This window comes from Crocodylus porosus, unplaced genomic scaffold (assembly GCF_001723895.1).
Source record: "Crocodylus porosus isolate Cpor-Errol unplaced genomic scaffold, CroPor_comp1, whole genome shotgun sequence".
Taxonomy (NCBI): Eukaryota; Metazoa; Chordata; order Crocodylia; family Crocodylidae; genus Crocodylus; species Crocodylus porosus.
The window spans coordinates 51013470-51029989 of record NW_017728907.1 but is presented as its reverse complement, the minus strand read 5'-3'; the positions used below and the strand labels follow the sequence as shown (position 1 = coordinate 51029989).

At 45.8% G+C, this 16520-nt stretch overlaps 1 protein-coding gene across 1 annotated transcript in view; it reads left to right on the top strand.

Annotated features, from left to right (window-relative positions):
- Positions 1 to 16520, top strand: part of AGBL4 (ATP/GTP binding protein like 4) — a 1420095-nt gene that overhangs the window by 569291 nt on the left and 834284 nt on the right. The window contains exon 5 of the mRNA XM_019530625.1: positions 13616 to 13832. Within this exon, the coding sequence (XP_019386170.1) occupies positions 13616 to 13832 (217 nt within the window). The remainder of the gene's footprint in view (positions 1 to 13615; positions 13833 to 16520) is intronic.

Below are 16520 nucleotides of genomic sequence, written 5' to 3'. Positions count from 1 at the left end.
CTCCATCCCACTTGAAGCCCCCAATCCCTGCCCCCCACCCCAGCATTCCCACAGTTAGAAAACCAACAACCCCACCCAGCACTTACCAGTCATTGGGGGGGATGGGCAGCAGCTGGTGTGGGATGGGTCCAGGTGGGGCAGCAATTGGAGAGCTGGGGTGGGGCATGTGGGCCTTCAGAGTGGGGTGGTAGCCCCTGCAGGAACCATTTGGCCCCTGTTGGGGTGTTGTAACCCCTGTGTGGGACCACAGCCCCTGTGTGGGACCTGTAGGCCCTGTTGTGGGGCTGTAACCCCTGTGTGGGGGCCATGGTCCCTGTGGGAGGGTAGCAAAAAATATATTAATTTATTCATGAATTCATGAAACGTATTTAGAGTTCAGTTTATTATTATGATAGAGACACTGGTAGGCTTCCACATTGCTTTAACACTGTAGATATATCTTTAAAACATTGCCCAACTGATTGCTGTCTCTGTTTCATGCTCTCTCTCTCTCTTTATAGTGGTCTTTTGTTTTAATTGTGGAGGAACGTAGATTTTGGGGTATTTTACAGAGTGACTTTGGGATTTTTTTTTATCATGGATTTTTCAGTTTTCCAATAAGGAACACCAGAATTCCTGCTAGGGAGGCCAGTGGCAGAACCCTGCCTGCTCAGAGCTGGCACCTGGGACCCAGCTGGCTGTGGCTGACCTTCTGGCCAAATGGGGCTAGGAGGACATGCTTTGACAGTTCAAAGCAGGCCACTACATGGGAACATGTTCCGGGCATTAGCTACCCAGGTGGCCAGCCAGAGGGCATACATGGCAGTAGTGCCACACAGAGGCCAACTCTGCAGCCACAGCCCACTGGCAGCTGGTCCAGATGGGCAGATGCCTCTACTGGCTGTACAGTCCTCATGCGGGTCAGTCAGGTACACAGCAGGTCACAGCCAGGCAGCAGCCCCCACTGCCAGACTGCTGCAGTGGGTAGAGGGTGCAGGAAATGCTCAGGTCTGCTTCAGCAGTCCAGCTCACATTAGGGGTAGTGTCCCCAGGTACCAATTGGCTGGGCCTCAGAAGCTCCTGAGAGGGAGTAGCCCTGAACTACTTGCCAGGGCAGCTTTTTGTCCTGATGGGGCCAGGGCAGGTGCTGGCCCTGGGCTCTAGCTCCCCCTGGCTTCAGATCCAGGAGGCGCCAGGCAGGGTTATTTTGCCCCAAGTGGCACAATTTGCTCCACAACAAAGTACGTGTCCAAGCACATGCACTGAAGCAAAAAGCCCCAGCTCAAATTCGCACCACTTCTATTTGAGCTGCTGCAATCGCACGTGCTTGCATGTGTGGACGCGCCCATTGTGTTTTCAGGTATGTGAGAAATGTTTGGTGGGTCCAACAGATAAAAAGAAATAGTAAGATATCAATACTACAGGAACAGGAGGTGCTGGGAACATACTGTATGCTGAACGTAATGTGAAGACACTGATCTTTAGAAAGAAAGACTGATAAAATGAGAAAGTTAATCAAGCAGGCCCCAGCGTGAAAAGAATTGATGAGTGGGTGAGAATTAGCAAGACAGCAAAGATGTCTCAGAAAGCACGTACACAACAGGAAGTAGGAAGGCAAAGAGGACATCAGGATAGTTAAGTGGAAAAGCTCACCAGCAGAAATCCTGCAGCATTTGGAGGACTACTTCTATTACACCAGGCAGCATGCAGGAGGGAAGCTAGAAGAGCTAAAATAGATTTTGAACAGCAAATAGCTAAAGGGATAAAACCAAATGAGATTTTTAATTATATAAGATATAGGATGTGTTTACTCAGTTTTCTGGCACATATGGGACTATGTATTTTTTGTGCACAAAACTTCACCAGAAAAGACTTTAGATATATTTTTTTCTTTTTCTGGTAATAAAGTTAATGTACTGTCAGAGACTGAAGTGTCAGAAGAGATGATGGAACAAATCGGTCAGTTAAAAAGCAGTAAGCCACCAGGCCTAGATGATACTCTAAAATACTCTTTTGCTAGAAACAGCTACTGATCCAGAAGGCTGGATAATATCATATGTTGAGCCCATATTTTTTTAAAGGCTATAATGATGGCCAGAGAAATACAGACCTGTAAACACTGCATTGCAAATTGGCTTAAACAGAAATTTAGAAGAAAAAAAACCCACCTGAGAGATCATGGTAGGATAGGCTCTTTTGAGCATGGCTTCTGCAAAGGAAAATCACATTTAATCAACTCTTAGAATACTTTAAATGCATCAATAAGGTAACGGATAAAGGAGAACTGCCTGACTTGATGGATTTAGACTTTATAAAGGCCTTTGACAAAGCCCTGGTAAGTGGCCACTAAGGAAGCTGAGCAGTCAGCAGGTGACAAAGTATTGTCACAGGCCAAAACTAGTCAGGAGGCAAAACCAACCCCCCCGCCCCCCTCCCCTCCAAAACAGGAGGATTAAATGGTCAATTTTCATCATGGCAGAAGGCTAACAGCTGGGTGCCTCAAGGTCATGTGCTTAATGTATCAATGAAGTGATCTAGAGAGTGAAGGGAGGAGCAAGGGGGAGAGATTTGCAAATGAGACAAACTTATTTCGGTATTTCAGAACCAGCCCTGCGTGAAGGGGCAGCATCAAGGTAAATTGAGCTCAGCACTGATGCGTGCAAAGTAACAAACACTGTTTTTAATGTGTAACTGCTTTTTAAATGCGCAATTCAGGTGTAATGTTGCAGCCGGTTAAGCTTAACAAGATGTTAGGAAGGGGAAGAATAATGGATGAGAACAGCAAGCCTTCCCAAAGGCTTGAACGCCAGGCTTCAGGGTGTAAGACTATCACTAACCTTGAGAGATCAGGGCAGGACCTAACGCAGGGGACTAGCTTCACCCATCTGCTGACCGAAGGGTCCCGTCTCTCCTTCTGGGGTGCCTGGTGCTACGTGCGGTCAGTGCTGCATTACCCAGGCCTCTCCATTGTACCCAGTCCTATGTTCCTTTATTGCTACAATACTTATATGTCTTCTTTCAAAAATATCCAAACTTTTTGGGAATAAACACAGTTAAGGCCAGTCTTTGCAGTCTGGGGTATAAGTGGTTTACGCCTACATCTGTTATTTTGGAGTGAGCTGAAGGCCCTCATTCAACAGCCACGTGAGCCACTGCTCTCCATCTGTATTACCTTGCTAGATTAGCATGCAGAAAACCTGGGGGAGCCAAAAAGTGGGGAGACTGATTGCTAGAAGATCAGACACAGGAAACTCACAGCCATTCAGGGACCCGCTTATTTTCTCTCCCGTGCTTGACTAATTATGAGCAGTAAAGCCACGGCTTCCTGCCCTGTGCTGTGCAGTGCTTGCGTGTGCGGTGGCGGGGTGGGGAGGAAGGTGGGGAAGAAGTGGGGAGGCTCAGTCTCAGGCCCTCTGGCTTAGGAGGGCTTCTGAGGGCAGGCTGGACTACTGATGGGTGGGAGCTAAAGGAGTTTGTACTGTGGATGGTTGGTGGGTTTGGGTTAAAGGGTGGACTAGGGAAGGTAGCAGGATAGATGGTCCAGTTGTCTTTCCAAGGCCACAAACTACAACCGTTTAAAAAAAAGACAACCTCAGAGCCAAGTCTAACCAATAGCTAGCTGGATCACGTATCCAAGTTGCACAACAAGTTAGAAATCCCCACTCTACAAGTATTTTGGTGTGTGTGAAATCATCGGTGTTTGAACGCGAGTTTAGCATTCAGGCACTACCTAAATTGTGCTGCAGCTCTGAGCTCTTCTGAGACTGATGAGTTATCCTTGCATGAAGGGGAAGTCACCTGAGAATAACCTAAATGCAGTTCACATGGATTTTAAAAATTATTCTCGCAGAAGAATGGGGAGAGGGAATAGATGAACAGATGGGGAAGGGAGAAGGGGAAAGTGAAGAAAAGGCTAATTAGGTAATTGAGACTAAGAGACTATTAGAGCTGACCCAGTGGTCTACGGGCAGTGCAGTACAGGGAACGGGGCTTTGGACTGAGGTTGGGCTCTTGCTCCCTGGCCAGTGTGAACTTGAAACCTTGCAGGGGCAGGGGCACTCTTTACACTTCAAATCACCACATTAAGGCATCCTCCAGCCAATACAGAGGCTTAATCATCCTTCCTCTGTTGGTAGGATGATCAGGTGATTCTAGGGCTGGAGAGGGATTCATGGAGGAAACCGTGTGGGTAGAGGGGAGGGGCTCGGAGTATAAAATAATACCAAGATAATGGTAAGCCATTAGTGAAGTATCTTGTGTGTTCGCGGAGTTGGATGTTCCAGTGAAAGTTAATTAGAAAGTGCATCCTGGGTCCGAATAGGAATGCCTTGCATAGCAACCTGTTCCCTGGTGTGTGCCTCTTTTCTCAGAACTTATGTCAATCTTAATTACTTTCTCTCCCATCCCGTATATGAATCCAGATATTTCTGGATTTTCTCCAGTTCCGGTTTAAGAGTCAGAGGGGAGAAAGGCCTACTGAGCCATTAATTTTATTCCCTTCCTGGCTGGACTGCTCCCCGTTCCACCGCACGCTGAACCAGAGCGCTCTTGTTTGCTTCTCTTCGTCTCCTGTTCCCACTCCCCCGCTCCCGTCTTCATTTTCCACCTGTCTGCCTCCAGTCCCCTCAGGTCCAATTACTAACCCACCTTTTCTTCAGGTTGGATGCTTTCTCCTTCCTTTGTGCTGGTATCCTCCATCTGTCTTCTAGCCATAATCTCCGGGCAGTTATCAGTGGAAGCCAGTGCTTTTACAACAGGGTACACGGGTATCGCTTGAATTTCTAATGGGTCAACAGGTGGATACGAAGAGAGAGCATGGGAAGAAAGCAATGCCGTGTGGGTTTCAGGTGCCTGGCCTCTTCTAGTCTCGGGATATTTGTGGCAGACCCTGCTCGTGCCACATTTAGTTCTTTCTGATATTTTCACAAATCAGTCTTTCTACTGCCCCCCACCATTTAGATTGCTGCTCTCTGAATTGCTTCTAGTTTATTTATATCTTCCTAGTATCAAAATCTTCAGAAGTGTTGCAGGGCTGCATCCAGACAGAGGATTTCGTCCCCACCCATGCTGCTATGCTTCTGTGCCGCAAAACCCTCCTTTGGCTCCCCTCTATTGAATTTCCTCAATATAGGACGGGGGAGGTGAATGGCTGTGACGCCCCACGTACCTACTCCTGAACTTTGAGAGGGTGTTCGGGATTTCCAGATCCTAGAACCATGTAGCATTTGTCTGGAAAGCGTATACTAGCCCCAGCCCAGACCCCCTTCCCTTGCATGTACCAGGGAGTATCACAAACCCAGGAATAAATGGTCGGCACGCTCAATTACCAGCATAATTATGGTACTGGAGGCTTACTGCCCCAGAGGAAAGCCACCACAGTGTAGCTTAAGTGAGTGGCCAGAATAAAGAGAAGATGAAGGAGGGAATATAGCTTTGATTGCTGGGGCAGGAAGCATTCAAGGGAGGGGAAATAAGGTAAATCTGCTGCTTGTCTGCTAAAAAGGCCCCTTGCGCTTGCTGCTGGGAAGAAATGTTCAGGACGCGTTTAAGCATCGGACAAGTCCCTGGAGGTATATGCTGTTGAGTCTTTGTGAGACGGGGATGCTGTAGCAAGCCTGGGGCCCATCTGTCACATGTAGACTTAGGATCAGTACTAAAGCTATGAAAAAAAGAGAAAACAGGCTCCAAACTATGCTGGGGTTTATAGGATGTAAAGCAACCCGATAAATCATCATTGCCAGTTCTCGCCAAACTCCATCTCACCATGGAGGGTGAGTAGGGGCAGAAGGTCTCCTGATTGCTCCCAGTAACTCCAGTAAGGGGAAGGTCAGCACAAATGGACTATTTGCTTTCTGGCCCGTGTCTCTCAGTCCCGTGACACTGAAGCCAGTGCAGTTAGTGTGAGCCTGTGCAAACACTGCAGAAGGCGTGTTTCACCTTTGCAAATAGCTTGCACCTATTCAGACCTCTGCACGCGATACGCAGAGAGCTGTGTGATACAGGTGAACCAAGGAGCAGTCCATTACTCTTTTCTTCACCCAAATGAGTCTGATGCAGCTGTTGATAAAGGTCATGTGAGGATTTTTTCTCTTTTTTTGCCAAAAAGTACATGTAGTTGCTTTTTTCTTATGTTAGGATAAGTTTATCCTGGTGAGTGGCACAAGCAGGGCAATGAAAGGGGTTAAGAATACCACTAAGCACCAAATACCTGGGCGAACGTTTTACTTCATGTTTTCTCTTCTCTCTTTGCTGCCAGCATTATCGGGTAGCAGGTAATCCAATGCTGTGTATCATGGGGGCTGGACCTTTCTTGCCCTTAACAAAAAATGTGCTTTGATACCCTTCCTTCATAGCATGCATTGGCCTTAACATTTCCCATCGCTTTTACTGGTGATGACTGCCATTATTTCCTAATAACTGGTGCTAGTTAGGATACTTTCATGGTAACTGCTATTATTTGTATTGCCATGCTACCCAGAAGCCCTGGTAACGAAGAAGATGCTCGTTGTCCTAGGTGCTGTGCAAGCACAGAAGAAAAGACATCCCCTGTTGTTATTTTCTATTCATTGTTTCCCTCCGCTGCCGAATGTCCCCATTTTAGACCTCTACATTTGTTGAAGGAGCAATTTATTTTTGTCTAAAGGGGCTTCCTAACATATTCCTATAAAATATGCCCTAGGTGTGTGTTTGAAGTGAAACCAGATAATTCCTTGCAAGCAGCATTTTGGGGTATGATTTAGCTGACCCTACACTTTTGAACAGCATGAACTTACTCTTAGAGGGTTTTCCCAGCCTTCTCTACTGTCATAACTGCTATGAAATGTATTTTTTTCCCAGTTACAGAAACGGAGTAGGATCAGACCTTCTAAGAAACCTGCCCTGCCATAAGGTTTTATGATACCAGTGAAGTACTTACACTTTCCCCAGATTCATCACTTAAACAAAGAAATCCTCCAAAATGTTAATGCTTCTAAAAACTCCTCCTTTTCTTTAAGTTGTAAAGAATGCAGACAGCTAGCGAGCAATCTTTGCAAAGTTCAGTTAATTGTTTCTGTGGTACCAAGCAATCGTCATTGAGTTCATGTAATTATTTCACTTAACATTAACCCCTGAGAGCTGCATGCTTTGTAACACACTCAAACTGCAGATTTCTAAATTTTACGAAAGCCAGCGATGCACATGTTGCTTTGATTTTTATACTCAAGGAGAAGAAACCGGATACTTGAAGAAACAGAAAGCTGAGTTGCACAGTTGGGTTGCTTAAGAAAAGAAATATATTCAGAGACCTTTCTAATTAATACTAGCAAGAGCAAAAGCAAGACTATTATTGCTCAGTGCCTGAAACTGCCCGAGTCAGCTGTGCCAACAAACACTTTGCTTTCTGTGAAGGACGCCTCTTCCCACCTGCAATACCCACTATCACTCCATGCTCTGTGAATCGAGTATGACGTTCGGAGCAGCAAAATCCCCAGGAACCCATGTTGCCACCAGTAAGCTTGGGATCATCACGATGGTCAGCTCTACATGTTGTCAGTAATAAGTGAAAAGAAAAATAATGACTCAGGCTAAAAGGAAAAATAAACAGCAAGAGCCCTGATGGAAAAGAGGAGAAAAGGAGTGGGGTTTAGTGCATGAATAACTTGCTTATATTTTCTCCTAAGGTGACTGGATTCCTGTAGTTAATATGTCAAGCTGAAAGATCTGGCTTTGAACCCTTAGAGGGGCAGAAGTGTCCAGATGTGGGGCTTTGGGACAGGCCATTAGAAAGCTTGAGGTTGTTTGCAAATTTTTTAAATACAAGCCCAGCACAGGATTCAACCCCATTAAAGCTTTGGGATTTTAGGCTCTGAGGTTTTGGTTCCAGGCCATCTCAAGCAGGTCCTTAAGAAAACCTCTAAAGTTTGCTAATTTGCTGCACACTCTACCTCTGCAAACTGATGATAGTTGAGAACCCCTACCCCAGTGTGCCATCACTGCTGGCACTGCCTTGGAGTCGCATTTACTTATTCCCTTTTTGTAAGCCAGTTTTTTATTCAGTCACTGATCCCTGTAACTTTTTGTTTTTCCTCTAACAATTCTTTGGTTTGTTTGGTTTTTTTTACCTTGAAGTTTACTGACTATGCTATCCTTGACCCGGTCTTGATCATACCGGGGATTAAATAAATTTTATGCAAGTTTCATGTTAACAATGTTTAGCTTCCAATACTCCGGTCCTATATTCCCAACTCACCGATGGTCAGTGCTCCAGAGGTGGGCAAAAGAAGAGATTCAAGGACACCTTAAAGGCCAATCTGAAGACCCGTGATATTAATATCAGTATCTAGGAGACCTGAGCATCCCCAGTGGCGCTGTGAAATACAAGGCATTGACCATTTTGAGCAAACCTGCTTCCATGTAGAGGCAGATAGGTGAGAGAGGCAAATGGAAAGACCTGTGCCCGACATCATTCCTTCTTTATGGAACTATTTGCCACATCTGCAGTTGAACATACAACTCTCAGATCAGCCTCCTTGGTCATCTGTGAAGCCACTGACGACTTCCCTACTTGCTGGAAGATGAGCATCCTTGTATAGAGGGACTGCTGACAATGTTTGGGCGCTTAAAGTCATTGGGTCTATTGCCTGGGGAAGAGATTCCAGATTTGGTTGGGTGTTAGGAAAGCCTCTAAAACTCTTATTTCCTGATAACGTATACACGGTAGAACCTAGGATCTGTAGTTGTTGATCCAGGTGCGGTATGTCCTGCACAAACACAAACCCAGAACAAAGAGCGAGTATCTTCCTTCCCCCAAAGGCTTATTCCCCAAAGCCCTGATGGCCAAAATATTTAAGGGTAAACAAAGCCACTAGAGACAAGACAGGGCCAATGACAAAGTTACGTTTTAGGTTCAAGTGGAAGTGCATTGTGTATGTCGGATGGATTTTTAAGTTTGCCTAGGAAATGTAGATGCTTATCATAGGAACTCGGAGGTGAAACCCTGGCCATAAAAAATAGTTTTAACAATGACTTAAACAAGAGTTTCCCCTAAGAGTCCATATGCTCTAGATCAGTGGTTTTCTACCTTTTTTTCCTTAAAAATTTGAATGGAGGTATGGACCCCTTTGGAAATTTTGAATGGAGATGCAGACTTTTTTGAATTGTAAGTGTGGAATTCACATGCTTTTGATTGATCATAGTCATCTTTTGCAGATCCCTTAGACATAGCCTATGGGCCCCCAGGGGCCTGCAGACCACAGGTTGAACATGACTGCTCTAGGTAGTTGTGAAAGATCTCCCTGCACTGTACTGTGCAGTGCTCGTACCTGTGTTCTGGATCACCATGGTCTGGGACAGACATTGCATAAACCGGATTGACCCAAATCAGTTGAGTCCGATACTGCATTCAGCCAGGTTTATCTCAAACCAGTTTCAGCCATTTTGAAGTGGTTTTAGAGGCACCCAATTTATGTTCTGTTACAGGTTTAAACCGGTTTATGTATAATGTCTGTCCCTAGTCCATGCGTCTAATGGACACACACATACTCTTTGCTGCTCCAGGTACCAAACCCATGCAGGGGTTAGAGATGAAGCTTTGCTAGGTGGCGAATACACTTTGCAAGAGAAAGAGCTTATGCAAATGGTGCCTGGTGCCACACTGAGGAGCGAGTTGTCCTTTCGTTTGGGGAGGTAGCAGGTGCCCAGATGCTTCCTGGCATGATACTAAGGCAGTGTAAGCACACATTTTCTTGGCTCTGGCTTGGGAAAAACCCTCTGTGGCCATGTGATGTCTTTTCCCTGGAGTACTGGAAAGCTCTTTCCTTGTGCAGGGTGAGTGGGGCACTTGCCCAAGGTGCCGACTTAAGGGGGATGCCAGACTCTCCCCCGCACAACCTTGGGAGCATTTCTTCCAGGAGGTGCAGCCCCATGCCACCCAGCCTTTGAAGCCAGGCAGCCCTGTGTTTCATAGTATATGGGGATGCAGTGGGCCTTGCTGCAGAATGGCCCCCCGAGCCCTCTGGCACGGGCTCCCTGGGCATTGTCCTTGGTGCCCTGTTTGCCCTACTGGACACAGAACTACTCCTCCCATGGCAAAGATCCTGGGAAGGGGTGCCATTCAACTCAACCCCTTCCTCCCAGTCACTGTGGGGCAAAGGGATGCCTGGCTTCAACGGCTGGGCAGCCTGGGGCTGTATCTGCCATAGCAAAGCCTCTCAGTGGGACGGGGTATTTTTTCCCAGTTTTCCCTGCTCCTTGGGGGAGTTTCCCTTCTTGCTCCCCAGCAAGCAGCACTCTTCCCAAGGCACTGCAGAAGCTCACTATGCCTCCAGCGCTACCCACTCTTAATGGGTTTTGGCATTGGTCCTCGCAAACTAGGCAGCCAAGGTGGGTTGTTCCTCCCCCTCACCCAACCCCCCACCCCAAATGAGTGCATAATATTCAACAGTGTCTGCGTAATTCACTTGTAAAAACAAACTGAGAACGAGTAGCTCAAAAGACGCTTTCCAGATTCGTGAGGGTTTTCCTTTAACTAGCTCCTCCGTAGCCATGCCATGCGGGCGCTGGTGTATCAATTAACAGGGCACGTTTGCGAGCGTTTAATGCCTGGAAATGCAAAATGACAAATACGAGCCTTACGCTTCCTCTGTCGGTTTCCTTCCCTGGCTCTCACCAGGAACCAACTGCTTCGTGACCTACAGTCTAAGAACTTGGTGCATTTCTGCAGATCCTTGATAAGATATTTTTCTCTACTCAGAAATGCAGTTAAATTCTGCATTCCGAATACGTCCTGGCAGGCCCGGGATGCATTAGTATTCTGCTGGCAGCTGGCTGTAGGTAGGAATATTGTTTTTGTCCATAACCAGAGGGAACAATCAGACTAAGCCGTTCTCCGGCTATAAACCAGCCAAAGTAATTGGGTTTAATTTTAATTTTTGTAATAGCTTTAAATTAATAGGAGCAGCTGCTGCCACAGTGTGTGGGTGTCCTTTTCCAGAAGGCATCGAACAAAAAAGGAGGAAGAGTAAACAATAGTGCGTCTAGGACACAAAGGTTAATTCAAGAACTGAACGATGTCTCTTCGTTATCAAACGCTCAGTTGGTGATATCTAGTGCTGCGTCTCTTTTCTTTCTTTCTCCCCCCCCCCCCCCTTTTTTTTTTTAATTCCCAGATAAGATCTGAATCTGATTAGGCTCCTGTGTGTAAAGATGTGTTGTCGGTATCTAAACACTAACTCTCTTTCTCCATATGACTCACAAACAGATTAGCTGTGACAAAGTGCTGGGAGAGATAAGAATAGATTAGCACTGACAGGAGTACTATTATAATTATTTTTGGAAGATATGGTTTGAATTAAGAGTTTGGGTGCTTTCTGCCTTGAGAGGGTAGATTTAAACCAGGGAACCGAGGCTGGTTTCTGCTGCTGTGTTAGACACCAGATAGTGAAATGTCAATACCAGATGTCCTAGACATTGAGATTAGCCATAATAGCCAAATGCAGCCATAAAGCGGTGTGTCAGAGTGGATAATAAAACAGATGCTTAGCTTCTATAATGAGGGGGAAAGGGAGTGAAATATCGAAAGTACATTTAATACATTAACCAAAGTTGTCCTAAACTTGCTTAAAAGTACAAAGTTATTGAACCAAGCAGAGCCATGTGTCATTCAAAACATTAAGTATCCACAGATGAATTTCAATTAGCACAGCCCTTTCTGGAATCCCAAATTTCTTCCTGCCCATCTCATTTTACATGTAATTTTTTTATCACAGGAAGTAAGGCCTGCCCTTTGTTATTTCCCCATATGCTAATTTGGAAACAAATAAAGTTCAACAACTCAGCAATACACCATTTAAGCTTGCATTACAGTTTGAGAACAGAGAGCTAGAATACATTTACCCACTGCCATATCATCTGCTTGATTTGAGATCAAATGAGGGATGTCCTATCGCACTCCAGAGTAAGGGTGAATGATAGAAATATGTTCAGATACTTGAGGAACCTATTAGGTTTGGGTACGTTATGCAGACGGCTGGTAGCAGTTCTTTTCCCCACTCTACTTTCAAAAAATTGAAAAGTATTTTTTTTCCATCCTTCACATTTGTGGCCTCAGAAATTATTTCCACTCGGTTAGCACCAGATCTCCACGGTAAGAAAAGTCTTACTAAACCCACAAATACTGAAGTAAGCTCTTGACACCTGGAGTGTTCAAGAATCAGGGCAATAAAAAGGGGCAAATAATTCTTATTTCAACTCTAATTAACTGCATCACTGACTCTTTTTTGTACTTTTCCAAGAACATTTCAGTTCCTTTCTGTTTCTCACTGCGACTCCCAAGTCTTACTGATCATACTCCTTAACTACTGTTAATTGGCAAACACATCCCTTTGCATAATGAGAGGGTTTTGTTCTCTACTTCATATTAACAATGAAAGGCCAAAACTGATGCTCTGCTGTACTCCAGAAGTCTTACAGAAAAAAAAAAGACTCGTTACTATTGCTATGTCTATAAATCTCATTATGTTTTCCCTCCCAGTAATCTTAGTTTAGCTGAGATCTGCTACAATCATTAGATGAGAACTGTTTATAATATTGTATAATTGAATTAGTTGGAGTCTGCAGGACTATAGTGGTGTGTTGCCAAACATGGCTGGTAAATTAGTAGCATTAAACTGCAAGAACATGGTATGACTCGAGAATCTGCCTATCTAGATAAAGGTAGAGAACCTGTTTTCCAAAGCAAAGAGAGGGCGTGTATAGAGAGACTGAACAGCATCAGTCTATGGAACACAAATTGGGTTCATATCTGCAAAATATCTCACATGTCTATTGAGAAATAAGAGAATCGTTGAAACTGGGTGCATGAGAGAGATCTGGCAGGGCTAAATATTGGCATTTATTACCCTCTTAGCACATGCAATACTGATAACCACAGTGGAAGTTTCTCAACTATAGTTATTTATTATACTGTATTTGCATTTTAATATACGTGGTGTCTAGGGCTACAGTCATTCGCTCTGAAACTGGCCAAACTCCCCTTTTCTCCCTTACTTTTATAATCAGGGGTCAGTTGGTTGCCTTAGGAGAGAGAATTGCTGTGGTCATTCCACTCCATGGAGTGTTTCCCAAGAATTGATCTTTTCCTGGCACTCCTGTGTGATGTGCCTGTATATCTCCTTCCCCATAAACTTGGCTGGAATACAGAAATGTCCCAAAGTTCAGCGTCAGTCTTGCCCAGAACCTGTTTTATGAACTATGCTTTACCCCCAGCCCTTAGACGTGAAAGGCTAAACCGATCCTGGAGGCAAAGGTGCGACTTACATAGAGTCTTTAAGCTACCTACCATGCTACGCCGGTACCAGGCTGTGCTAGTAGCCCTGTCCGAACAAGCCAGTATAAAGCAAGTCTGGGTATATCTATGTAAACTCTAACCACAGCAATGGTCAACAAACCTACCTAAAGCCTTGGTACCCAGACTTTTTTCATATATAGCCAGAATGGATGTATATGAAGAGGTTGACTGGCCAGTTCTGCAATGGGATGTTTAGTTGGTTTCCATAATACGTTTGAGATAAACTCTGGATTCCAGTTAGTCTTTCTGTAGCATTTAAACTGATGACATTTCTCATGCCTTTGTGTATGTGTATTTTGTTTTTTTTAGGCAAAGGCTGCCACCTAAAAATGTATATTATTATCGCTGTCCAGACCACAGGAAAAACTATGTCATGTCATTTGCTTTTTGCTTTGACCGAGAGGATGACATTTACCAATTTGCCTACTGCTATCCCTACACGTACACTCGGCTTCAACACTATCTTGACAACCTACAACGGAGGAACATGGACTACTTTTGCAGAGAATTGCTAGAACTCAGCGTGGTAAGTACTAAGCATGTTTGCTGACTAGTATGTTTCATTATGGATGTCTGCCCTTAAATGGTTATACAGTAACATTCATCATCCCTGCAAAAGTACACACACACATATTTGTTTTACTGCTATCAATGACACATGAGCCAGCTTGGTTGCATGGTGAAATATAGACAAATGCTAATTTAATTTCACATAAAATATCTCCTCTGTGACATGTAGTACAACACTAAAATTACCATGTAGGATCAATTCGCCTCTAAAGACATTAAATGAAGAAACTGAAACAGCTTTACTGAAGAAATTGGATTCCTGAAATCCTCTCTCTGGCCCCAAGATCAGGCTGCCTGTTCAAAAGCTGATAGATTGTTTTAGGAGGGGGGTATATAGCCTTTATTATTAATGTACACATACTATTTTTAATAAAAGAAATGTACATTTATCTTAAATAAAGATGTTGATAGGTTTTGCAAAATGGGATTGATAGCCTCAGTCTGGATCAGATTGGCCTCATGAAAAATACAGTGCCACCATAGTTAGCTTAAACTGATATGGCTTGTGGAGACTACACGCATTCCTGCACCCCAATATGGGGTTCTTCCCGGTCAGGATTAGAGCAGGGTTTGTGGGTAAGGATGGGTTTCTATTCTTCAGGCTGTAACAGTTCTTTGTATAAAAGTATCACCAGCCTCAAACAGTCTCCATGAACAACTTAAGCCCCAAGAATCATTACATTATTTTAGAAATTCTGAGGATTTTATTTAGTTTTTCTTAATAATAGATGTTGGGGTGTTTTTTTAATTTGCCCTCTGCTACCTAAGCCTTCCTAGTATATTTGCCTTGCATCAGGGCACATGTGCCTCACATTTTTAGGTTTCTTGTCTGCAATCACAAATGCAAGATGGTTTCTATTGACTTGTTGATATTAACCCCCCCCTGAAACTCTCATTCAGTCCCCTGACTCCAGCAGCTGGAGCTTGAAATTAAAAACCAACCTGATACCAGGGGACTCGTGATAAAGCTGTGAGAATAGTAAAGGGTCTTTTGCCTCAGAGCTGGCAGCCTGGCGGTTGTCACTAGCTCTAAAGCCATTCACAAATAAAATCAAATAGGAAATGAAGAATTAACAAAAGAAAGATGTGGTCGTCATGGGTGACCTGAACTTTCCAGACATCTGCTGGGAAGAGCAGTCAGCCAGGTCTGACCGCTCACATAGGTTCCTAGCCCAAAAGCAGGGCCTCCATCTAACCCAGGAGGTGCACAGCCCTACCAGGGGAGACGCCTTGTTGGACCTGGTGCTGGCCACGGGTGACAACCTGGTGCGGGGGCTGTGGGTGCTCGACCACCTGGGCGACAGCGATCATCGTCTGCTGGAATTCACCATCCAGCGCAAGGTGGCAAAGGCCTGCAGCAAGGCAGCAGCCCTAGATTTCAGGAGGGCGGATTTCAGTGAGCTAAGGAGAGTGTCGGGGAAGAGGTTCAGCCTCTACCACCTCCCCACAGCGGGGTCGCCTACTGGTCACCAAGGGTCCGCTCACCATGTGTTGGGCGTTTACACGCGCTTGCCTCGCCTGCCATGACTTTGATGATATTAGAGTTGGTTCCAGTGTTCCGGTGCATGTTGTCCAGTTAGGGGACTCCTCGGTGTCCTGCCAAGTCCCGGCCGTTCCCGGCCAGTCAAAACAACAGTCTGCTGCCCCGCAGGGCTGGCTGCCTGGGCTCATAAGCCCCACTAGGGCTTTCCCTTTCCCCAAAGTCTCCTGCTGTGCTGGAGGGCCGCTCGCATCCGCTGCCACGAGCTCTGCCGGACTTCAAGCTCCCCTCTGCCTGCTTCCGGTTCCGCCTTCCTTCCTCTGGCTGTCCCCGGCCTCTCTTTTATGTCAGCCTCGTGGGTACCAGCTTCTCCTCTCCCCACACACCTGGGGAAGGTAAGTTCCCGCCCCGCAACTGAAGCCGGCAGGCAGCTGATTAGCGGGGCTCTGCAGGGGCGTGGAGCCACGGAGCCCGCTGACTTCTTCTCTCCCTTACAGCGGCTGGTTAGCAGGGCTGAGCCTGCCAACTCCTTCTCTCCCTTACAGAGACTAGTCGGGGAAGCACTGAGGTCCCGGAGGGGAGGGGAGCCAGGTGTCCAAGAAGAGTGGTTGCTCCTTAAGGTGACGATCCTCCAAGCCCAAAGGGAATTAATCCCAACACGGGTCAAAAGGAGCAGGAGGGCACAAAAGCCCCCATGGCTCACCAAAAGCATCTGGGAATGTCTTCAAGCTAAGAGGGAGGCACACACCCAATGGCAGGGAGGGGCCATCCCCAGGGAGGACTATACTGCGGTTGATCAGAGTTGCAGGGGGGCGGTCAGATAAGGCCAAGGCAGAGATGGGACTGGGACTAGCTTCCCGGATCAAGGACAACAAGAAGTCCTTTTTTAAATACATAGGGGGCAAAAAGAAGGTACTGGGCAACGTGCAGCCCCTGCAAGACACGCTAGGAAATTTGGTTGTCACACCAGACAACAAAGCTAACCTATTTAACGACTTCTTTGCCTCCATTTTCCTTAGCAGGGACCAGATCAACCCCCCCACCAAGCCCCCCTCAGGCCCCAGGGGAGGTGCACATAGGCCAAGGGCCAGGGAGGATCTAGTCAGGGAACTTCTGGAGGAACTGGATGTATTCAAATCAGCTGGTCCGGACGATCTCCACCCC